Here is a 25676-nt window from a genome sequence, read left to right on the forward strand (position 1 = left end):
TTTTGGATTGAAAAATGGTTAGCTGCTTTGTTTGTGCGCTGTGACAGTATATGAGACTTTTAAGTGACATATCGCATATAAGTAATGACCATTCTCTTCATTGTTACTTTTTAATTTCCCTAGAATAATTTTAGGAGTGCTTTTCTCATGGATATGGACTGTCTTGCTTACTGTGAAATAAAAATTTAGCCACTCTGCCTTTTTTATTCGTTTATTTATGATAAAATGGACGATTGTTGTTAATGTATGGTACGCAACTTACTTGGTACGTTTAATAGAAGAAATAGCAAGTATTACAAATCTGAAAAAATAGCTTTCAGATAAGTAGTGAGCTCCTCCCTCCACTTTACAAAGCTGCTGCTGGTTACCTTTCCTTCCGGAGACAGATACACTTGAAATATCTTCTTTAGGATGCTGTTCTTCCGCTGTGCAGAAATCGGCGATTCGTTTCAGTGACAATGAACCCTAAAAGCAGGAACAGAAAAAGTGTTTGTTTTCACTTAGGCAAAATTTAAGGGTACAATTTAAAGAACACATACCCAATACTATTTAATACGCGCATTATTGACACCAAAACATCTTCGGAAAGGCTCTGCGTTTCGCTTACATTAAATAGTCGTATAACACCACGCATATAAGGAATGATCTTTGTGGATTTTTGCTATATTCCCATTTGATTTCACTGTACACAAAGTACAGATATCTGACCGCCATATTTGTTTGTGGTAAGTAAATCATGAGACCAGTGGTTGTCCTTTATTCGAGGTTAGGTTTTTTAAGACTGGCTGCTCCGTGGAAATAGGCTGCACTGTGATGATCACTTGAAGTCGAAAGGGATTGTTAGTTGCACGTGCGACTGTGAGCATTGATACTATCAACGACCATCGACTTGCAAATAACTGATAACAGTATACAGATAAAGAGGAGGGAAGGCACGCATGTGGACCAGAAAGCCTTCTGGTTTGCTATCCTACACTGGGGAAGAAAAAGGAAGGAATTCAGGAGAAGACATAATTGTTGGAACTGCAAACAATTAGCTGCTCAGTAAAGGAAAAAAATAGAGAGAACGGCGGGATACTGGAGGACTGTGGTGGATTAAGAGTGGGTTTTGTTGGTGACGAATTATATACTGAATGTATATACCCATACTACATGTACTGTAAACATGGTAATAGGGATGCATAATCATATTGATTGCAAGGTCTTAGTAGTGTGACGTCGCGAATTCTTGTGCATTGCTGTGAACCTTGATTACACTGAGTAAAGTTGTATTAGGGTGGAGAACGATCAATTTAAGCTTATAAAATTGGATTGCGGTGCATTGCAGTGAAATAGGGTGGATTCTGAAGGGACTGTGGATAAATTGTATATTAGAATGGGTAGCTTCAGTAGGCGGATTAGGATGGATTAGGTCGGATTATTAGGGTTTACGAATGAATTACGCTAGACTATGTTCGGTTGGGGTAAACTGCGATTAATTCTGGGAGACCTAGTTGAATTACGCTGTGGCGGTGGATCGTAGTGGAGTGCTGTTGATTAAGGGTAATCAAATGTGATTTTGGTGGAATAAGTGTGGATTTTGTTTGAGTGCGGGGGATTTGGATTATGTTATGCTGGAGTAAAAGTTATTTCAAATGAATTGGAGTGCATTAAAAGCAGTCAATGCTTTCTTCTTCATAGCCCTTAAGCACCTTTACTGCCGCCCATAATTTTTTGTGTTCCGCAGGGGCTCTTTTTAAACTCTCAATGGCGTTAAGGTGTAATACTCTGACAACTAGATCATATGTCGTACCTGTGTTAAAAATTATCTGCAGAGCACTTTTTTAAACAACGATATAGCCAATTGAAACCGCTGTGAAACACAAGAAAATGAGATTATTTGAATATCCTCTGGGCTTTATATCAAACTTACTTGAAGGCTCTCGAAATTGTTACTATGCAAAGAAGTTAATCACATTGCTTATATTTTATAAACGCCGAGATAGCCAGCCGATATTTACTTGGCTTATACTCCTTAGAGCCTGTCCGCAGCCGTTCATGGTTAGGTCCATGATGGACAGGAGCGCCACGCAGGAGAAGGACAGTGCCGGAGTGAGGAGGACGCCGGGCTCTAGGAGAGGCAGCGTGAAGAACAGGATGATAGTGAGCTGCAACAAAGGTGGTAGCCACGCGGCTGTCACGAAATTTATCTGATTTGCCAATTTCTAACAGGCATTATACTGGCTTCAGATTATTAGGAACATATGAACTGGTACCTCAAGGCAGAAAACCTTCAAGCTGTCTGTTTGTACAATAGAGTGAAGTTCTTGTGAATGTTTATTATTTTCTCCTCAGGCTAAGAGCGTTCTGCATATTGAGAAAAACGGCCAAAATTTCCATCTTACAGAGCAGCGTTCCCATTAAACTTCACAAAAAAAAAAGATAACAATCACACCTCACATCAGATCCTGTTCTTGCCCACTTCAGTGGCAGAGCTCCAACTATCCTGCACACCGACGCCAGTGGTCACGGTCTTGGCGCTGTACTTCTGAATCGTGATGCAACATCGCGTGAGAAAGTGATTGCCTTTGCCAGTCGGACTCTGACTCCAGCTGAGAAAAACTACACCATTACCGAGCAGGAGTGTCTTGCCGTCGTCTGGGCTGTCCAAAAATTTCGCCCTTACCTATACGGTCGGCACTTCACAGTTGTGACCGACCACCATGCTCTTTGCTGGTTGTCGTCACTCAAAAATTTGACAGGCCGACTTGGCCGCTGGATTCTACGCCTGCAAGAATACCATTTCGACTTATAAATCTGGTCGCTAACACCAAGAAGCCGACGCTCTCTCTCGCTGTCCCCTTTCGGAATCAACTTGCTGTTTTTCTTCCCAGTGCATTTCCACCTCTGACCAGAGCCGACCATCCTTCGCCTGACGTATATCACAACCGTTTGTTTTGACGACTCTGAGCACAAGCACGCTCTCCGCTCACAGCAATTAGCCGATGCCTACTGCCGTCCTATCATCGACCGCCTTATCGGTGCTTCGGACCCGCCCAATGCTAGGCTTCGCCGACAGCTTCGTAATTTCAAGCTCGAAGATGGCATCCTACTCCGCTACGTGTATTGCCCTGATGGAACTCGCTGGATCCCAGTCGGGCCGCGTGTGCTTCGCCCACGCATACTAGCGGCTCTCCACGATGACGCTACTGCAGGTCACCTTGGTTTTGACAAAACCTACGACCGCGTGAGAAAACGATTCTTTTGGCCTGGCTTATCTTCCACCGTTGCCAAATGCGTCGCATCCTGCCCTGACTGCCAACGTCGCAAACGGCTGACGTCTTCACCCGCTGGCCTTCTACAACCTCTTCCTTGTCCCGCCACGCCATTCGACGTAGTCGGCATCGCCTTATATGGTCCCCTACCTCTCTCCGATGGGGGTAACCAGTGGATTATAACGGCTGTCGACCACCTCACACGCTACGCTGAGACAGCACCTGTACCGACTGGTTCCGCTGAAGAAGTAGCAAATTTCTTTTTGTGATCAATTGTATTGCGCCATGGCGCTCCTCGGGTGCTCCTAAGTGACCGCGGTACAGCCTGTCGTTGCCGAAGTTCTTCACGCGTCATCCACCCTTCATAAGACAACCTCAAGCTACCATCCCCAGAATAACGGTCTGACTGAGCGATTTCATCGCACCTTGTCGGACATGATATCCATGTACATCACACCAGATCATCGAAATTGGGATACTGTTCTACCATTCGTCACATTCGCCTATAATACAGCAGTACAGCGAACGACCGGTTACTCTCCATTTTTTCTTGTTTATGGCCGTCCTCCCACTACAATTCTCGACGCTTCCCTCTTCTCTACGCCCGACTACTCCACATCAGTCCCTACCTATTCTTTATCTCGTGTGGCCAGATGCCGTCATCTTGCCCGCCTCAACACAGCAGCGTGCCAGGAAGACCGCATGATTCTACACATCGAGTGGTCTCTTTTCGTCCTGATGACGAAGTACTGCTTTATACACCATTGCGCACCCCTGGCCTTAGTGACAAATCCACCACCGCTACGTAGGTCCCTATGAGGTCATAAGCCAAACGTCCCCAGTGAACTACAAAGTAACGCCTGTTGATCCCCCAGCTGATCGACGCCACCGTGGAACTGAAATTGTTCATGTGTCTCGCTTGAAACCGTTTGTGCGCCGCGATGCATGGGTTAGTTAGGAGCGGCCAGGCTGGCCGCTTCCGACCCCCCGGGCAGATTGTGTGAGCCTTCCGTGGACGTTCTTTAATTTGTATATGCCATGATCTTCCTATTTCATTTGTACATACCATCATCATCGCCCCGCGGCGCCGGCTCCGGCACGCGCCTTGGTTTTGTCATCGGAGTAAAACGCTAGACAAGGCATCGCTGGCTTTGCCGTCACGCCTTTGCCGTCACGACCTTGCCGTCTCAACCTAGCCTTCTTTCACAATATATAGATAAGCTGAATGCAGCGGTTTATTTTGAGATGCAAACGAGCCCATTAAGCATCGATGTCAAGCAAGGGGTTACTATGCCTTCCACGTATTTCACACAAAATACCCCCTTCGTGAGAAAAATCGATCCACTTTAGCAACGTGACGTACTGAAATCCGTGATTAAACTGAAGCAGCCTTGTAAAAATGTAATTTGTGAGCCTAGCTTCAAATGATAATGCGGACGAGTTTGCACATTTGGGAACTTGTTTTTTCTTGTCATCTCAATGGCCGCTATTACTTTTGCAAAGTGTTTCTGCAGCGCTGGAAATATATTCTCACGTGACGGTGCCAATGTCGTGATCAAAAAAGAACACACAGAAGTAGCAGCACTGAAATTAGCTCTTATTGGGCTGCCTTGCGCCCTCAAAATAACTGAACAACTAGGCGGCGGCGATAGCAGCAAACGTGCTCGCTGGTCGTCGAATTACATGTACCTGTCATGCCAATGCTAGTTTCAAAAGCGGCTACGAAAAAATTATATAAACCGCGAATGGCGACTACCATAACCTGAAACACTATAGTTACACGCACGAGTGATTAGAATCTTCGAGGTACATCTGGACGCATTTTGCACTAACAAGAAAGGATAAAGCGTCATCTTGCGATAACGATCATAAACAAACGATGAATGCCGACGCCATCCGCGCTCTGGAATCACAGTGATAAGGCCGCGTGCTGGGGGCAGTCGGCAAATAAAAAATAAAGATTTAAATATTTCGCGGCAATATATATCGCTTTTACTTTATCTTCTGATCAGTAAGGTTCACTTGGGCAACTTCTTTTTTCTATATTTCTAGCATACACACCACTGAGCTCGTTGAGGAGTAGACGCTGTCTAAAATGGCATCTAGAAGGTTCGCTTTGAACAGCCACTTGACCTCGGCGTTTCTGAAGCGAATCACACGCTCTTGCAGGGCATCTTCCCAGGCATACATCTTCACGACCCGTATCGATGAGAGGAGATCAGTTGTGGTCTTCAGACGCTCGTCGCGAGCGCAAGTAGCTTTTTCCTGCAAGCAAAAAAAGACGATTAGTTCAATAGACGAAAATGACGTGTAGAGTAAATAATCTGACAGCATGGAAGGGCGCCGGCCTTAAACACCTTGCTGTGTCGCCTAAGGGTTGTGCATAATAATCCAAACTGACCTGGTTGTTTCTCTTCAGTAGCACAAATCTCAAAATATGTGCTGAAGGCGGCAGTTTTTGTCGAATCGGCTGTTATTTGGTCTTATGAGTTCGCACAACCCGCAGATCAATCAGTATTCCGCCACCTCATCTTTCAACCAGCGCCAGCCAGCGGCGCACTCTTGAATTTTTCGTCACGACGCCGCAATGCCGGCAGTGATGGGCTTTCATGGTGGAGGAAAGCTTTGACGCTAGCGCTTCAAACTCGCTAGAAGGACACGAAGGAGAGAAAGGGAGAGGAGGCTTTATGCAATGCGACTAGGCATTTGGATATTTATAAACACGGAGCTTCTGAAGCGACCGACGGACCAACTTTTCCCACTTGCACCGTACGTCTGCCCTCGCAGTGTTGCAAGAAAGAATGCTGAGGCCACAATGGGCGCGTCATAGATTGAAGTGGCCCACGCACCTAGTTACGCGCTGAATTTCATAGGAGCCTACTGGCGATTTATGACTAATCTAAGTTGGGATTAGAAGTTTTGAAGCATACTTTAAAGATTCGAACACAGTCAACCAATCTGCAAAAAGATAACTGAGGCAGCCGGATGCACACACTGGCTGCTTTCGAAAAATAGATGGTCTGACTCCGCCAATGTAGTATAGTGCAAACGCGTCCAATGAAGAATGCGGAAAAGGAGAAATTCTGCAAGAATGAAAGCATTCCGTCCCCGTTCAAAAGGCTTGAAAAACTCCAACCAGCGCACTGTTGTTATTATGCCACATAGCATTGAGGCCTAAAATGCTTAGAAAGAAGAGAGTTGTCACGCGGTTATCCCGGCGGCTTGAAGCGAACAAAAATAACAACCACGACAAAGTTGACTCAGATTCAACCTTGGAACGTAAACAGGACCGGCTGCACTGGCTGAGCAGGTTCCACATGTGTCGCCTCATAGCCGCCCTGTGCGCATGTGTTGGTTACCGACAGGCAAAAGGCGTGTGACAAAGTGTAACAGGCGAACATAAGAGCAAATATCTAATTTTTGGGAACATCATTGCGTATTACAAAAGTTGTGCACAACTTGCTTATGGACAAGATATTCTTTTCTTTTTGTGCTTGGCAGAATAAGGATCGAACTGATAATTAAACGTCAAGCAGTGGCTGTCACAAGGTCCAGTTTGGACCCCTCTATTATATTTAATATCAATTTCTTACAATTAGCAGGGAAACTGGGTGAAATACTGTATATGTATATGTATATATATATATATATATATATATATATATATATATATATATATATATATATATATATATATAGGATAAGTAAATAGACGTACTTGGTTGCTAGAGGTTACATAAAAGTGAAAAATTGCTTCATACTGTTTCCAAGTTTATTTGTAGTCGACGTTTCGGCAGGAGCCCTGCCTTTCTCAAGACTCTTGAGAAAGGCAGGGCTGCCTGCCTTTCTCTTGAGAAAGGCAGGGCTCCTGCCGAAACGTCGACTACAAATAAACTTGGAAACAGTATGAAGGAATTTTTCACTTTTATATATATATATATATATATATATATATATATATATATATATATATATATATATATATATATATATATATATATATATATTGTGAAAGAAGGCCAGGTCCAGACGGCAAGGTCGTGAAGGCAAGGCAAGGTATGCCGTGTCAGCGCTTAATCTGAGGGAGAAAACCCAAGCGCGCGCCAGAGCCGGCGCCGTGGGACGATGATGATGGTATGTACAAGAGGAAGAAGAAGATCATGGTATGTACAAATGAAAGAAGATCCGTGGAGAGCTCACACAATCTGTCCGGGGAGGGGGGGGGGGCGGAAGCGGCCAGCCTGGCCGCTCCTAACCAACCGATGTACCGCGGCGCACAAACGGCTTCAAGCGAGATAGATGAACAATTTCAGTTCCACGGTGGCGTCGGTCAGCTGGGTGATCAACAGGTGTGACTTGGTAGTTTACTGGGGAAGTTTGGTTGATTACATTGTAGGGACCAAGATAGCGGTGCTGAAATTTATCACTAAGGCCAGGGGTGCGCAGTGGTGTATAGAGCAGTACTTCGTCACCAGGACGAAAAGAGACGACGCGATGCTTCAAATCGTAGCGACTCTTGCGGTCTTGCTGGCACGCTTCTGTGTTGAGGCGGGCAAGATGACGGCATCTGGCCACACGGGATGAGAACTGGGCTGGTAATGATGAGGAGTAGTCGGGCGTAGAGAAGAAGGAAGTGTCGAGGATTGTAGTGGGAGGACGGCAGAAAACGAGGAAAAATGGGGAGTAACCGGTAGTCCGCTGTACTGCAGTATTATAGGCGAATGTGACGAATGGTAGAACAGTATCCCAATTTCGATGATCCGGTGTGATGTACATGGATAGCATATTCGATAGGGTGCGGTGAAATCGTTCAGTCAGACCGTACCCCCGCACCTCCACCACTTGTGAAAGAAGGCCAGGTCCAGACGGCAAGGTCGTGAAGGCAAGGCAAGGTATGCCGTGTCAGCGTTTAATCTGATGGAGAAAACCCAAGCGCGCGCCAGAGCCGGCGCCGCGAGACGATGATGATGGTATGTACAAGAGGAAGAAGAAGATCATGGTATGTACAAATGAAAGAAGATCCGTGGAGAGCTCACAATATATATATATATATATATATATATATATATATATATATAAGGTTCCTGATTTGTGCAGATGACGTTACAGTATGGTCACCTAATAACCTTATACGGACGCAGAACTTTTATTTACAAGTGATCACGAGACAGGCCTGGAAATGTAACCACAGGAGTCCTGCTTTGGTTACTTTGAAAAATTGAGCAAAAAAAAAAGAGTTAACCATTGAAAGTTCAACTAGCCAAAGAAACACCCCTATTTCACCATGAAGATTGGCAACTACATATAGCGAGACGTGGATCAGTTCAAGGGTCTAGTAATGACTACCACCCCGCCGGGGTAGCGCAGTGGTTACGGCGCTCGACTACTGTTCCCAAGAAGGCTGGATCGAATCCCGGCATCGGCGGCAGCTTTTCGTTGGCGGCGAAAAGCAAGGCGCCCGTGTGCTGCGCGATGTTAATGCACGTTAATGAACCCAGGTGGTCGAAATTTCCGGAGTCCTCCACTACGGCGTCTCATAGCCTGCTTTGGGACGTTAAGCCTCACAAACCACGACAGTAATGACTACCCTAATATGACTGCCTAATATATCTTGTAATGGCTACCCTTTCCACCGTCACTCAGCTAGTGGAAATTATACACAACTTAGCTCAGGCTCTCACCAACCAATCGCAAATTGATATGATATTTCGTGGTCTTTCAAAAGCATTCGGTCCGGTCTCTCATTCAAAACTGCTTTTCAAGCTTACTCATATTCTCGGAAACGGGCTGATCATTCCCTGGATAGGCTTTTATCCTGCCGATCCTAGGCAGTTCGTACAGCTTTACAGCCGTACTTCTCACACAGTTTACGTTATATCTGGTGTGCCTCAGACCATCGTTTTATCTCCAGGGCTCTTCTTACTATACATAGATGATCTAGCAAATGTAATTGATGCTAAAATCCGGCTATTTGCAGATGACTGCGCGCTCTACCAAGCGGTCAAAAATATTAATGACCAAATTAAGCTTAACAACGCTGACTAAAGTTGTGATATGGTGCGACATATGGTATGCGAGTAATAATGCAGAAAAAACTGTCTTTATGTGTGTTTAAAAAAAAATTCATACTCCCTAAACAAGACCACACTGTCTTGTGCCACTTCGCATTATTATCGAAGGGTTGTAATCTTTACTGACCATAGCTGGACAGTGCCCGTGCGCAAGGTATCTAACACAGGAACGCAGAAATTATTCGTTATCAAGAGAGGTCTGAGACTTTCAACTACGAAGACCAAGTGCCTTGCCTAAGACACACTTATCAGACCTATCTTTAGGTATGCAAGTATTGTATGGTTTCCGTACACAAAAGACAGTATCTACACACTGAAAGTGGTTCAAAAGCAGCTGTACATTTTGCATTTAGTCGTTAAAACCGTTTCAACGCAGTCACAGAACATTTACAATGCGCAGGTCTTCATACTCTAGCAAGTAGAGCAACGCTTCGGCGTTCGAAAGTTTTTTATATACTGCTTTATAACTCATTCGATCTAAGTGTTTTAGACTTCTTAGATATAAGACATACACACCAAATCAGACACATACACTCAAATATGATGCAGGAATTTTCTTGCAATTGTAACGAATTCTGGTTTTCTTACTGTCAGCAGTCCGTACGCGAATGGAACGCGTTGCAACTATATATTACCGCGCACCCTATATTTGAAAAATATATGGTGCTCGCCGAAAAGGCAGTTCTTCCTTATTGGCCTCGAGATCGAGCAGAGTCGCCACCTTGCGGCTCAGCGGCGAAACCTACTCTGTGTGGATGCGTTTTCGCGTCGCGTGCCAGCCCGCAGTGATTTACGCGCGCGCATGCGGCGTGTACAGGAGTGTTTTTGTTTGTTTCGCGGTTCCTGCGCGCTTTTGCTTACCTATACGCCTCTTTCAAAATAACTATGAACAGTCTATAACCCCACGCTTCATTAAAAATATATATATATTTGTCCGTATCGAGCATGTCATGCTTGAATAAGGACATCATCCATCGCGGTCTTCGGCGCTTGAGATCCTTTGACATGCAATGTCTCAAACGAAGTGGTACTGTCGTTACCGCCCTGTCAAAGCAAAAAACGTCGTTGCCGTCAGTAAAAGTTAATGCAAACGCTCAGAAATCGCATATTCCCGTTTCTGTTTGGAATACCGCAGCTACTAAAACATATGCCACCGCAGACTGCTTTATATAGCAGAATGCAGTTTGAACAGACCACTCTATGCCTGCTATGCCGTCTGCATGCACGATAGAGTTGTGTGAGTACTTTTTTTTTTTTTCGCTTTTAAACCTCTGTCGTGGTGTCTCAATGGTAAGGGCGCTCGACTGCTGATTTCGAGAACGGGGGATTCAATCACAACCGTTTCTAAAGGCGTTCCTCTGCTGTGGGATTTGATTGTGTGCAATCAAATCCCACGTGGTAAATGTGGTGTTAATAATGCAAAAAAAAAAAAACGACACCAATACCAGCCTCTGCAATCATCCGTCATAGCCGATGCCGCTTTCATGCGTTAAACCCGGGCCAATATGCATTTCTTTTCTTTTGTTGTTGAAGGCTTCTGTGCATTCGTAAAAGTTTTAGTGAGCACATTTTGCTTTAGAGAAGTGCTTGAATGTTTGGGAAACATATTCCCTGCACCTAATTGTTACCCTAAATATTACATAATACACCTAGATCAATGTACTTTACTGGTAGCCTATTATAATCATTATAATCCCTTTTCGTCCAAGTGCTGTCTTCCGACAAAACTCGTCATTTCTGACAAGGGGAGTAAAACAGCTTGATGCGGGCTTAAATATCAGTGTTTAGTTCGGGAATAAATACATTTTTATAGTCACATGATAAGATGACCTCCATTTCTTTCGGAATAGTTTTATATCCGGCATCTGTTTTGGAAGCAACCCTAATATTTTACTTCGCATAAGTTTTAGTCACTGCTAAATAATTAATGATAAAGAAATTTTCAGCCTGGAAAATTGCTTCCCAGAACATGACAGTGCCCATGCGCAATTTATAACGATGTCTTCGCAGCGAGGAATTCGTAGCTTGCACTTTAACGTTACTGAAAATTAATCGCTGATCATTGTAAATTTTGTCAAGTGTGTAAAAGTTCTCTCACACGGTGAAATTTATTCGCATTGCAAAACAAAATAATTACACTACTAATTTACCGTTATATATTAACATCACACACATCAGAAATCCCTTATACTTTCCTCTGTTTCAGGAAATCATTTACAGTTAGTGGCGCATGCATTAATACACTAACACATTCTATGACAGTGGCCGCAAAAAGCATCTCGGCAAATTCAATCCACTCAGCGCTATACACGTCAACAATCAGCTTTCCTGTGCGGCGAGGTTTCCTGTATGGTGTCGGCGTGATCTCATTTTTGGGGAATACTTGTGCGTGGTTGTCTGGGCCAGAGTTGATGTGCACTCAGTCTAAAGCAACTCGCCATGCAGTGCGCTGCCAATGCTACATTTAACCTGCTTAATCATCGAGTCAAGTACGATATAATGAACCAGGCTTTCTCGGTTAAATCTAAATTACTGCAGGTCAGAGCACGAACCTTGTATTTGCGTGGGCTTGACACTAAATTCGCCGGTCTCACTCGCATGAGACACCCGCAAACTGTTTAAAAGTCGATAAGAAAAACAAAGCTGTCATTAGGCAGGCCCAAGCATTAGGCGCATGAGCGCGGTACAGCGCAAGAAACGGGCAAAGTAAATCTATAGAAGACTGGTGGTTGCGTGCTTTGTTTTCCTCAAATCCGCTCTTCTTCTGCTGCATTGGCGAAATCGTTGGATTTTGTTTCTGCAATATTGCAGAAATTCTGCAGAAGACACGTTTTCATCGCCAACAAACCCGCCGTAAACTCGAAGCAGACCTTCGCAGCGTGCGTTTCTGCGAGCGCCGCCGTCTGCCGATCCACACTACCGCAGTGACGGTGGCGCCACCTCTAGGTCGATCTCGAGGCGAATAGGCATCGTTGACCTTGCTTCTTCATGTGCATTCGCTTTATAATATTGCCTTCATTTGTGAGCCCACTCCTGTAACGACCCCTCGGGAGTTGGCAGTATTCCAAATAAATAAATAAAATACAACCGGCAAGCCATTTCTCGTGGCGTGCACTGTTTAGGCAAACAGCTGGGATCGATACATACGTGAAATAATTTAGGCATGTTAATTCTCAAGAATGCAGCTGTGTGCGTCGGTACTTCGTCGGTAAATCGGTCAGAAAAGAAAAGTGTTTTGCTCGATCATCATGGCATGAGCGTGGAACGAGTCTCATCTTATTTCAAATTTTTGAAGCGCTTTCTTCTCTATATAGGCTTTCGTGCAGCAAATAAAACCTTCATATAAGACAGTGGACTTTCCTGTCTATGTAGCAAATCTATGCCCTGTTTGCGCTTCAGGCTTCGCGAAAATGCGTAATCTCCAGCAACTAGCCTTAAAAAAATGGCTTGTCGGGCGAGTTGGTTGGACATTATGTTAAAATAGCGCTAGAAACACGGACATATAAAAGTCAGTGCAATGTGTTTGTTTTTCTGTCTATTCGTGTTTCTAGCGCTGGTTTAACATAATAGCCCAAGAAATAGCCTTGCTGTGTCCTTTGTATGATAAATGTCTGGGTTTCAAGCATCCGACGGATTTTTCGCCTGAGCTCTGCATGCGCTCTTACTGCCTTAAATTGGCCAATACAAACCTCAAGATTATTCAAGAGATGCTTGGTTAAGTTTGACCGTGCTAAGAAGTGCTTTCGCACTAAAAACGTAAGAGGGGAACGAGGCAGAGGAAAACGAATCAATGAAGCGCAGGACTGAATGCATTACCCACATTGACTCCATTCATAAATATAATTACTCCCCTTACTTCGCTAAGTCACGTTTTTCTTTTCGTCTTCTTTCACTCTGGTGCTCGTCCCATACCTCACGGTCTGGTCGAGGTGTCTGCCTTAAAGTGGAGCCCGTTCAACGAATACCCCCGGCACTCTGTCAGCCTCCTGCTATACCGTGCAATAAAGTTATTCCACCTAAAGCGATAAAATGCTCCCACGTTCTGAACAAAGTCAATGAGCAATTAGGATCAACTATGGATAAATATGGCCTTAGTTACTATGGAACTCTTCACTACGGCGTTCCCGACACTCTGAGCCCTTTCAGGGTGTTAGTTCCCAGCTACATTAACAGATACGTTTGCTTCCGTTCCTCCTCCCTAAATGCGACCTTGAGAGGAAGACGCAACCCTAAGAAGCTGAAGAAAAATTGGTGGGGCTGAACCCTGCTGAACTAATTTAACGAATTGAACGAGCATGAGCTCTGTAGGCCTCGCACTAGGCTGCCATCAGCAGGATTATCTGACTTTGCCTGACGCTTGCGGCAGAGTGTAGGCATTGATGCCCCAGGTAACGCGCCATCCATGGCTATACTGAGGAAGTTGTTGCGACCATTGGAAGAAGGAAAAGAAGCTGAGTTATTGCCTTATGCGCACACAGGAGAAATACATATGACAGAAAAAAAAAAAAGATAAAGTCACGCGCCGTAAACGCAGTCGTCCGCCACCGAAGCGGTGGCGTGTACAATGAGGGCATGCAAAAAAGATACAAACACACCAGTGGTAAAGGCGCCTTCGCCGCAAAGGACGAAGACCCCTAAGTTCCCAGCCCTGGAGGGTCGGGAGCCGCCACCCCACTACATCCCGAGGAAGAGGACGGAAATTCAGCAGCTTATATCCCCTCTCTAAACAGCTGTTATCTCGCTGCGAGGCGGAGGAGGAGTGTATGGCGCAGCTGTTGCTCACGTGATTGCGAAGCTTACTTTCAGCACAGTTATACCGGGGCCATCCAAGAGCGAAAGCGCGGCGAGACACAGATGAACTGCCGCGTTCGCAGTCCCTAGTTTGCGCAGATGAATGACCTTGGAGAACGTAGCACTGGAGCTTACGCTTTGAAACACAGCGCGTTGAGCTCCGAGCTCATACTGCAGTGGTTGATTCACTGACACCACTGCAGGCCGGCTTCAAAGAGAAAATTACCAGCCTGATAACAAAAAGAATGCAGGGTGAGACGTATAGGAGTGGGAGTGGGCCCAGCAGTAAGGAGAGTGTTTCTCTAAATTTCTTGTAACTTACTCGGCTTTGTTACGACTGACGCCACGTGTACAGCAATTGTGAGGCAGCTGCTGTGTATTGCATCAACTTAAACCCCCGACCTAGGGGCACACCGTGCGGCTTCAGCGTCTCGAGATGCGGTAGGTGAGTGGACGTAGCCTTCAGCTAGGAAAGAAAATTGTGGCAGTGTGCGTGGCTGGCGGCCTCGCAACCCGTCCCTGGAGTCTCCTCATAACGGCCACTACGACTCGTGGGTGATTGTTATAATAAGGGAGCATTTAGCAACTATGGAAAAAGGGATAGGTTCCAGGTTCTGTATTCCGAACTTGCGTCGTTTTCAGAAGGGTTGCCTCGGCTGTTTTCGCCCTTATCTGATACGTAAAATTGGTGGCAAATAAACTGACAACCGGATCTGGTGTCTCCAGCAATCAGGCGACGCGAAGCGAGGACGAAAACGACACTTTTGAAAACGACGACAACTCAGGATACGGGCCGAGTAGTGTCTGTTCACTTAGCTCACATTTGCGCCAAGGGCAGGCGCTGAAGTGAATTTCATTGCTGACAATTTTGTAATAGCTAGGTATTAGTAGCAAGGTCGTAGAGCGCGAAGGAGGAGGGCTACTTTTTGACATTGGCGTACGTGCTTACACAGCTGTCAATCTATCAATTTAAAACTGCATCACCGACAGTAGAACGAGTGTAATCAGGCTACACTTACCCACACTCGATTGCGGGGATGAGTGCACAGGAGGGGCAGACAGAGCACCAGGAGAGTCCATACTGCGCAGCATAGTGACGGTCCGAGTCCTGCACGTGCAGCGAGCATCCAGAAGACGAACGGCATCAGCAGAGCTCCGAACAGTGGCAAGGGGACAAAGAAAGAGCAGACGCAGACACGAAAGCAGTCTACACTTAAGAGCGAGGTTATGTGTCCCACGGGGTATCGCGTCCTGGTGCGGGCCGACATGGCTGTCACCTGAAACGAAAACGTTATCAACGCCGCGATATGGCTTGAAAATGTGAGCGCTTCGCATTTAGACGTTGTTCTATGCTCAAAGACAGGACATTACAATTTAAAGAATATAAATACACAGAGAATCCAATGCGCGAACTTCGCTCCAAACTAAAATTTAAAGACCATTAAGCGGTCCGTAGTGCTGAGGGCTGCCGCCTACGGCTTTCCGTGCGGAGCTTTGTTCCAGCCAGGCCAAATTGCAAATGTATATGTCAGGGTTAACTCGGAGGTTGTCGCTACCTTCCAGAATGTTACCAATGCCTTTCTACAGTATGTATTTCTACTCTCCACCAATCTCCATCTACCGCATACGTCTGTGGTCTCTATCGATCACTCTCTAGCGCATCTCTCGTCTGCTCTCTTCCAATCTCTCTACTGATTAGTGCATTCAGAAATGCTGCGATTTGTCCAATATTATATTGTTACGTGGCAAGAGGCGTGTACACCACGTAGAAGACTGGTAAAACGCGACACAAGCACAGGGTGCCGCACGTAAAAACACAGACCGCAGCCCAAGATTAGGGCTCGACCAAACACATGCCAAGTGCACACACACTTCTTCCTCATCTTCGATGAGTCGACCCGTAGCAATACCTCCTTTTCATTTCAATTGTTTACTCAACACATCCAACATAATACCACGCAGCGCTCAGGCCGCAATGTTTCGTTTGGGAGAATCAAGGAATGAGAAAGGAGTGTTTATTGAAAGACTGTCACTGAAAAATAAAAGATGAGAAATAACAGTTCACGCACGCATGTCTTAGAAGACACTGACAAATCACGCGAAGACAGCTACACATATGAAAAGTCACAAATAAAAATATGAATTCCTCCTGAAGCTTTTATGGCGAGGAAGAGAACTTCAACCATACGATCTGAGCTTGGAAAGTCCATATGCCTCCTTCGGAATTCTTGCCTGATCCCTCTAAAGAAGCTTGGGATATGCTAGGGTCCAGCGATGACCCGGACATTCAGACCAAGACCGTTGAATGGGCCAGCGTCGCGAATGGTCTCCACGGCCTGCGAGACGCTAGCTAACTTCCCTCACTCCTACATGCTTACGCTCAAGTAAGTTTTCTCATCCTTAGCCCCTCTCCAGCTTATTATTTCAATATTTCGCAAACGTTACACGTTCATAACAGTGCGCTTAGATTTCGCCGCAGAGGCATCGTAATTGTAGTCAATTTTATGTCAGTGAAGCTGTCACGATATTTGTCTGCAAGGCATGCAAGTTCTGGCATGCTCTTACTTTTGGCGCATGGACGAAATTTGATGAAAACGACGAGATTCAAAGCACAGCGCAAAACTGGTAGTTTAATATGCACAACGCTAAGCTGCGATGGAGATATTTGGTCCACTGCAGCGACAGCGAAGTAGATATACCTTTTCTGCCGTAGTCCCAATCACCGCCATTAATTAGCAAAATTTTTGCGTGTCTTTTAATTGCTCAAAGCGTTGTGCATGACGCATTCCAATGACGATGGCTGGTTTGCGCTACAACGAACCTTCTATACCGTCCCATAAAACTGTTCAAAATCGCGACTGGGTCAGCAAGCTAGTACCGAAAGGCGATGGGAAGATGGCTTGTCGAAAGGAACAGCCCGGATAATCGTTGCCGTCTGCTCTAGAGATGAAAGTACAAAAAAGGACCCCGGGTAAAGAGAGGCCTTCGAGGAGGCGCACTGGAACCAGCGGGACAGAAGGAGAAAGGACATGGATGCGTGTTGTCGGGCTGGACCTTTACCGCAATATAATGTTAATGCACTGCATTTGCATTTGCTTGTTAATAAAGAAAGGCCAGTTTAACGTTTTCCACCCAAGTGCGAATTTTTTGCGCTCGCACTTCGGTTTCCACTTGTGTTTCCGGTCACACATACTCATTAGCACGCATTTGTAATAAGCCATCTTGTATGAAAGTTCACCTGGCATAGATATCCAGCGCCTCTTTAACAAAACGATATGAACGGATCGAATGACAGAGAAATAGCTAGTCTGATTTGAGGTATATCAAAAGGTCATGGCGGATTCAATTCCCATCTGAAAAGTGCTGCCCGACTTGGCACCTTCTTAGAACGGCTGCACAGCCGGCTCTAGAGACACCGACATCGGCGAAATCGTTGAATGGATTTTACGTGGTAGCGCGCAAGAAATTTATTATTCATCTATTCAAAGTTTTCTCCGTGGGGATTTAACACGAGAGCGAAGTTTTGAAGCACGAATTTGAATTGACATTTTCGTCTTACTGGTATATCGATTACCATAGCTAGAATAAAAGCGCAGTTCGCGGTGCCCAGCCGGAGCTACAATTGCGCATGCGCCGTTAGGATTACAACCGGTTGCGTCGAGCCGCACCGGCGCCCACGCGGGTCGTCACGCTGCACTTTACGCAACACCATAAAGGTGCATCCTTAGATACCTTATGTCGAGCATATATGGAGTGGACTAATTGTAGATTTGAAATATTAATTACTAATTAGTTAACTGGGATTACAAAAATAACTTTATGCTACAGCATCAGGCCATGTATCACTGAGAAGGTTATGCGGAGTAAAATTTAAATTGACTATTACGTATTAATTAAAATTACTTCGTTATTTGTGAATAAATAAGAAGTTTAAGATGCAGCCTTAAGTTATTGTTTGGGGCTAACATTGAACATGATTTCATTGCACTTGTGAAGGTTTAACAAATAATGTTAATTTCTGAACACTGATTAAAAATTCAGCTTTACACTACAAATTCAGGTCACACGTCTCAGTAGTTTCAAGCATGAAAATATACTTATTCGCGCAGGGATCGTTCGATGTTGCGTGTAATTAAGAATAAACACCTACGGTTTAATACACTGAGGGCATTGCTGTAAATCATTAAATTAGGTGAAGCGTGGCGTGAAATTATTGTGGGTGTGAAGGGATCTCACGATGATAAGACTAAACATAGCGGCATTGGTTATATGGCTCGTACTTTTTGGAACAGAAGTCCCTGAAGCATGGATCGCATTCTACATCCTAAAACTGACAGGAGGTCCATCTGATAGGACGTTATCAGCAATTCAAAAGCGGTCGTGGCGGTAAACAGAAGGACAGCTGACCGCATACCACTGGAGCTGGAGCTGTTAATTAGTAATCTGAAAAAAAAGAACAGATATTCATTACACAAAATTTCCTACGATAATTCAATTGCGAACTTCGGAAAGGCTTATTGTTTAGTAGCATACCACATACACCATTTCGCCCTACCGCGGTGGCTCAGTGTTTGCGGCGCTCGACTGCATAACTTAAGGAAGAAGGATGAAGTCCCGGTCATGGAGGCCCCTTCTTGATGGGGATGAAAAAAAGCGCTCGTGTATTGTTGATGTGAGTGCGCGTAAAATTTCCCTTGACCACCAAGGCGACGTTCCTGTACGGAGTCGCTTTGAGACGTTAAACCCTATAAGCTAAACCAAACAAAAATACAAGATTTTATCCCTGGGGACAACAGCTTGCGAAGTGACTAAAGAATTTTAAGCTTCAATAAAGAGGCCGGACGGTTGCGCATCACAATTTAGAATATAACCTAGTGGGACTTGGCACTCCCGGAATATGAACACCAATGGAGCAAATTATTAAACGCCAGAAAGTGCTAATTAGTCAGCTTAGACTTTTTTTTTTCAAGACAAGATTTGCAACGATACTTTTCTTTGTCAAGCTATGCAGGCTATTTGGTTTTGCTATTTTTTGTTGTCTACTAGAAGAACAAATTCGTGCAATTTACTTGCAGGAACTAATAGTCTCGGCACCATGGTAATATGATATCGGGGCACGTTTGCAAACGGGCTGTGTAATCATCTGTTTCTATGTCTCCATGAAATACACCAAATCTGTGTTAGTACAACTTTTGCGTGTGCTGCTACTTCATTGTCATAGCATGCTCACTCGAATAGATTATCGTTTGCTACTTTTATGCTACTTTGACCACACGCGCTTCTTTGCCTATTATTAAACTACTGGTATGTGAGCTTGTTATCTTTAGGTTTAATGACCAACTCAGCTTCAGCCGTGCGTTTACTATCATTGTCAGCTTCCTGGCGACACCGACGTTCCAGCTCTGTATCTTTCGCTGTAAGCACCAAACTAGCTCTCCGTTTGTGATCTTGGACAGCTTACTGAAGTTCCAGTTCGGCTTCCTCTGCACAATTTTGGCGCTTCACATCCGTTTCTAACGTTTGTACGTCGGCATCCTACCTTCGCATCAAACGTGGAGCTCCCTCATATCGAGCTTTCTTCTCCACCTTCTAGGTATCCATCATGCAAAGTTTCTTTGGTCGTCGAGCACGACCATCACGACACGACCAATCCGAAAAAAAAAAAGCCCGCCACGCTATTACACGCATTTGGTGCAATGGGAGACGACGTTTTCGCACTGGTGCCATCCATAGGTTCCATCACACCTTTTGAAACTGAAGGATACAGCCATGGAATTGTCAATCGACACTGCGCTAATGAGTAGATTCACTCATTATTCACTAATAACTGTTCACTAATCATTCCTTCGACAAATCACACATCAACCACTGTCAGTGAATCACCCGACAGAACATATACCATACGCACAACATAGAAGGCATCCATCATTTTACGGCATGTTCTTGGACTTTCCTTGAACTAAAACGCGGTGGCGCCATTTATCCTCGCAAATGCATATAGGTCTAGAGTTCTGGTGAACGCCGCATGACAGCTCTACTCAAATGTTTTATTCGGCTTATTTTTGACTCGCACTTAAAAGCTCCCCCCCCCCCCCCCCCCCAAACAGGGGTGCGACAGCAGCATTTCGGCACAGGTAGCCTAGTACGATTCACTTAAAACAAGGGGTCTAACACAAATATTTAATTGTAAGCCGTAGCATCTGCCCCGTACATAGGGTGATTTTTTGGGGAAAAAAATGTTTTGTACCTAGGGCTAGAAGGTCCAAGAAGTGTAATACGATATTCAAGTCAATATTCTTCAGGCATGGTGCTAGCGCACAAGAAGGACGCACACTGCAGGTAGGCGGACAGGACGCACAGTGTGGGTCCTTGTACGCTAGCACAATGCCTGAATTCGTTCACCAACTTGCTCAACTTAGAGCATTGACAGTCAATATTCTTGCTGGTGGGTTCCAATCAAGGCCGCCAGTCCTCTAATAATTTCTTGCGAATGCATATCTTGGGTGCATTCACATTAGCTCCTCTTTCCCTTGACCCTACGGTGTCGGGGATATTATTCTTGCGTGATACCTTAACAAATACTCCTGCACTCTAGAAGCGTTCGGTTAACTAGCCAGCACTGAGCATGTTATTCGGTGTTCAGTGTAAGAACAAGAACTGGTATACACAAAGCAAAGATGCCACCACTACTGCAGCTATGGTTGTCACTTACTCCAAGGCAGGGATCCTAGCGAAAAGGCAAGCATAATAGGCAACAATGGAGAGGGATATGTGGAGGACGTCCAGCCACAAAACTTTAAAAAATATGGTCATGAATGCCTGCCGGCGCCCAGGTTGAATTTTACTGGAAAGAAGAAAAAAACACGCATGTTGATCTTGATGTTAATGGTAAAATACAGAATGCGGGATCGAATCCCGGCCTTGGCTGGCGCTTTTCGGTGGAGACGAATAAGCGCCGGTGTTCTGTGCGATGTCAGAGCACGTTATATAAGCCCAGGTGGTCAAAAATTCCGGCGCCCTCCACTACGGCGTCTCTCATGACCTGAGTCGCTTTGAGACGTTAAACCCCACAAACCAAACCAAACCTAATCGTACAATACGTGACGAGAGAAAGGTCTTTATCTAGTTGGTACATCGTAAAAATTAAAGGCAGCGCCACGTAAAAACAGAACAACAAAGAAAGGACACAAATACATCGTTTTTGGCAACATTTTTTTTACTACATACTCGCTTATAACAACATTAAACCCCGTACAACATAACTCAGCAGGTACATAAGATCCTGGATAAAGAAAGACAAGCGTTCTTAACCGAAGCGTGCAGGCATTTGCTTAGATTTCAGACCAACTACTGATAGCCGTTATCTCTACTGATACCATAACAACTATTTTTATTAATCATTAAGAGTTATGTGGTTTATGATGGAGGTTCTTCGACAAAAGTAAGTACATAATTTGAACTTAACAAATACGGCAGATGGTATAAAAAATTATTAACCTCCGTGCTTTTTGTAAGGATGCTCAGTGCCAGATAGGCAAAGGGCAGCGGTCAGATTAAGGTTTGCATTTTACGTTCACGCTTCTATAAGGTCGTTAGGCAGTACCCAGCTTGCCCTACCTGCTTCTGAGCTATGCTGCGGTAATTTATAGCACTCTCGAACTCACCATTTTTATACGTGCGTACGAGAATGATCACTCGTACCTATACGCTGTTTGTCATCTTAAAAGCTGCCTTCATTGGCTGATTATACAGCCTAAATGCAGACCGTCATATTGTCTGGACGACAATATGGACGAACAGATGCCCAGCCATATTGTCAGGCTGGGCGACTGTTCTGCTGTGCTTTCACTGTGTGTAATATATCCTAACTTGATTGGCGTCGTAAATGACGACACTCTTTTATTACAGTATATTATTACTCCGATTATAGCACTAATTTCATCTGTGCTGCGAGCAGTACATAGTGCTCCTATTGTCTGGAAGATAGTGCAAGAGACCAACACCAAAGCGCTCATCCTGTGGTTCTTTGCGCTAGTGTTTGTCTCTTGGGATGTTTTCCAGTCAATATGTTCCACCAACTCGCCCGTTTAGCTATAGTGCTCCTATAGACATGAAAGCTGCCTACTAACAGAGGTGAATGCAGGAGCGTGCGCTTTGACCATAGCCAACCTTAACCATATTCAATCAATACACCAATCAACCTTTATTTTAACGTGTGCAGGAACAACCATCTAGTGTTGGCAGAAATAAGAATGAAGTGCACAGATAAACTTCACACACAGGGATAGAAGACAAAAGAAAACCAAATAATACAAAAAGGGAAATTTAAATTGAGATTAGACACGGAGACAGTGAACACGATTAGGAAGTTGTCTTACAGAGCACATGAGAAAACAATCAACAGAGAAAAAATTGAATAAGGTCGTTGACTATAAGAGTGCACAAACAGACATTTATTAACAATAATATGAATATTATTATTCTTAAGTATTGTAATGATAAATAACAATAATAAGGAGTAATAATAACTAACAAATAACTCAGCTAAAATAGTAAAAATATTGTACAATTTCTTAAGAAAATAAAATTTCTATAAAGCATTTCTTTACAACATAAGATGTTTTCGTTTTTATATTGCTCCTAAGTGCGTGTATACCATGCTGTTGAGCACTCATAATCTCGTTACCCTTTACACCCTTTTTCGCAAATGCTGTAGCTTCGCGTCCCGCCAGACTGCGATAGCTCTGTTGATGTGGCAGTGGTCTTTGCTATGATGTACAGAAGGCTGCTTCTGCTGCGAGCCCTTTATTTTATGAAAACCATTAGGGCAGCATGTCCACTATGGACTATATTACGAGTTGATATGGTAAATTGTGGAAAACAGAGGAACGAAAACGCCACGACAAGAGTAGCTTACCTTTCACGGAGTCGAGATGCTGCAGTCTGCACTAACGGCTTACACCTGACACCTCGTCGTAGCGGGGGTAGCTGTGGCGATGGTCGTTTTCGTATAATGTCCGCGAAGATTCTATGATAAAGTACGCATAAGCACGAAATACAGCATTAACGACGAATTGAAGACATTTCACAATTGGGCAAGATATTCGAGACGGAATACGTGAAAACTGAATAAAAACGCCGTTTTGCGGTAGCGCATGAAATATCGCCGTAAATACAATACAATACAATAAATTTATTTCCAAGTTCAACTGGAAGGTTTCCCGGCTAAAAGCTGCCTTGACAGCATGACAGTGTCCAGGAAACGCACTCAAGCAGCAGCACACGAGTAGTGCAGGAAATTTTCAAATCAGTCATACATACAGTAGCCATACACATTCAATAAAGAAAGTTAAATACACATGCACTCTCACTAATGTTGATCTTAACACCAGAAGATTAAAATACGACAGCTTTGTGTCTGCTTTGAAGTTTTCGCCAGAGATTTAGTTTTACTGCGCTTTCACAATGCTACGTTAGGCTGCTCTATGCGTTTTTCTTCTCTTCATCTCCGTGTTCCTCCTGGGTTAGTCCGGGAATTCACAGCGCCCCGCCGGGGTGGTGCAGTGGTAAGACGCCAGACTACTGTGCCGGAGTACCCGGGTTCGAACATGACCTCGGCGGCTGCGTTTCGATGTAGGAGAAACGAAGAGGCGTCCGTGTGCGTTGCGATGTCAGCGCACGTTAAAGATCCCCAGGTGGTCGAATGTACTCCGTAGCCCTCCACTACGGCTCCTCTTTCTCTCTTTGCACTTTCACTCCCCCCTTCCTCCCTTCCCTTACGGCGCGGTTCAGGTGTCCACAGGAAACAAGTGAGACAGTTACCGTGCCTTTCCCTTCCTATAAATCAATCAATCAGTTCACAGCGAACTTACGCCACCTGGGAAGTTCTATTCATTGTACTCTTTTGGTGAATTTTCGAGGTCGAATATCATTTTTTCTTCAAACAGCTTCACAGTCGTCTTGCGTTCCAAAAGAAAGTTGCTTCGATTATTCTGCTTCGATTAATCTACTCGTGTCGGGATCGAATCCCGGCCTCGGCGGCCGCTTTTTGATGGAGGCGAAAAGCAAAGTGCCCGTGGGCTGTGCGATGTGAGTGCACGTTAAAAAACCCCAGGTGGTCGAAATTTCCGGAGTCCTCCACTACGGCGTCTCTCATAGCCTGAGTCGCTTTGGGACGTTAAACCCCACAAACCAACCAACCAACCAACCAACCAATCTAATCTACTCATGTAATAAATAATACCGTTTTTGCAAACGATAGTACCACTTATGATACAACCAACGTCGGAGCCCTGGACTAAGGTCACCGGACATCTATCTCCTGATAATTATCCTCAATAAACGTTTTCTCTGCTTCTTGGCTGTCATCCAGACGGCACTTTTGTGAGAAATATACTTCCGGTCGTTAGCTGAGGTGCCGCTCCTGACTGGTAAGTAGAACACACGTAGATAATAACGCGAGGCAAGGCATGTATATTGAGGCGCTTGAAACAATAAAACAACGACGAGCCATGGTATTGCAAAGCAGCTAGTTATATTACCTTAAGCTGCCGCTTTTATGGGCGAAATTCGTGTTGATGTCTTGTATTTTAGGTATCAATTAAACGCGGTAGCTCCACTATAAACCGGTAATTAAAGCTGTTAGTGGCTTGCTCAGCTTTTTTCCTAGCTGAACGCACGCCGCACATGGGGAGCTAAGATGGATGAATGTATGCATATATTTTAATGTGTCGTAGAAAACACCTCTTTTTGGCTTGCCAGGTGCTTTAAATTGAAGAAAAGACAACGTTGTACTCACGCAAACAGAGGCGTATAGAGCTGCCGACCAAGTAACGAGCATGTGTCCAGGTCCATCATTTTCTGCAATGTCAGGAAGAAGCCTCATTGGTTTTTGGATTCACATAGTCCTGCTGGGTGCATGGTTACACATTGAGAGAAAGGCTACAAGTTTGCATAATAATACTTCTGCACTAAATGTAATCAAGTAGTTTTTGTACTTTTGCAGAGAACCACTGTAAGGGAAGTGCACTAAAGGAAGCTAAGGTACTGCAGCGTGTCGACAACATTGGCGTATGTTGATGCATTTCTGTTTTCAAACAGACTATGACTGGAGGTAGATTTCTCTTGGAAGGGAGATATTTATTCCATAACGCTTAATGGGTTATAACTAGTTTTGCTTACATCTAATTTATCAAGAGAGAGAAAAAAGCAAGCAGGAAGGTAGAGAGGCCAGTTAAGTCCTCGATTACTCTTACATTGTATTTTGCTACTTTTTTCGCCGTGTAAATGATGACACGCCAGCTGTCAATTTATTCTGGGCTCACCACTGGTGAAAATGCATGTGCGTTTCGTGCACTTCTCAAAATCAAATCTAGTCTTGCATAGAAACGGAGGACTTCGCAATCGGTAAGGGGCGATGACGCGAACCGAACATTTCGTGATCTAAAATGACCGCAATATCAGAGCCATAGGCTCTATTTATATAATGCGAATGCCCAATAATGAGACAGAATGCTGATGCCCGGGGTAATTCGTCGACGAAAAGCCGAGTTATCATGAT

At 44.6% G+C, this 25676-nt stretch overlaps 1 protein-coding gene across 1 annotated transcript in view; it reads right to left on the reverse strand.

Moving 5' to 3' along the window:
- LOC146177393 (ATP-binding cassette sub-family C member 3-like) overlaps positions 1-25676 on the reverse strand; it is an 89652-nt gene that overhangs the window by 40303 nt on the left and 23673 nt on the right. Inside the window, exons 5-12 of the mRNA XM_084581545.1 lie at positions 24915-24976; positions 23034-23144; positions 20829-20960; positions 18397-18559; positions 15136-15393; positions 5316-5519; positions 2001-2147; positions 369-465 (exon numbers count right to left, since the gene is read on the reverse strand). Of these exons, the coding sequence (XP_084437671.1) occupies positions 369-465; positions 2001-2147; positions 5316-5519; positions 15136-15393; positions 18397-18559; positions 20829-20960; positions 23034-23144; positions 24915-24976 (1174 nt within the window). The remainder of the gene's footprint in view (positions 1-368; positions 466-2000; positions 2148-5315; positions 5520-15135; positions 15394-18396; positions 18560-20828; positions 20961-23033; positions 23145-24914; positions 24977-25676) is intronic.

Source organism: Amblyomma maculatum, chromosome 10 (genome assembly GCF_055883805.1).
Source record: "Amblyomma maculatum isolate TAMU_Amacu chromosome 10, ASM5588380v1, whole genome shotgun sequence".
Classification (NCBI taxonomy): Eukaryota; Metazoa; Arthropoda; class Arachnida; order Ixodida; family Ixodidae; genus Amblyomma; species Amblyomma maculatum.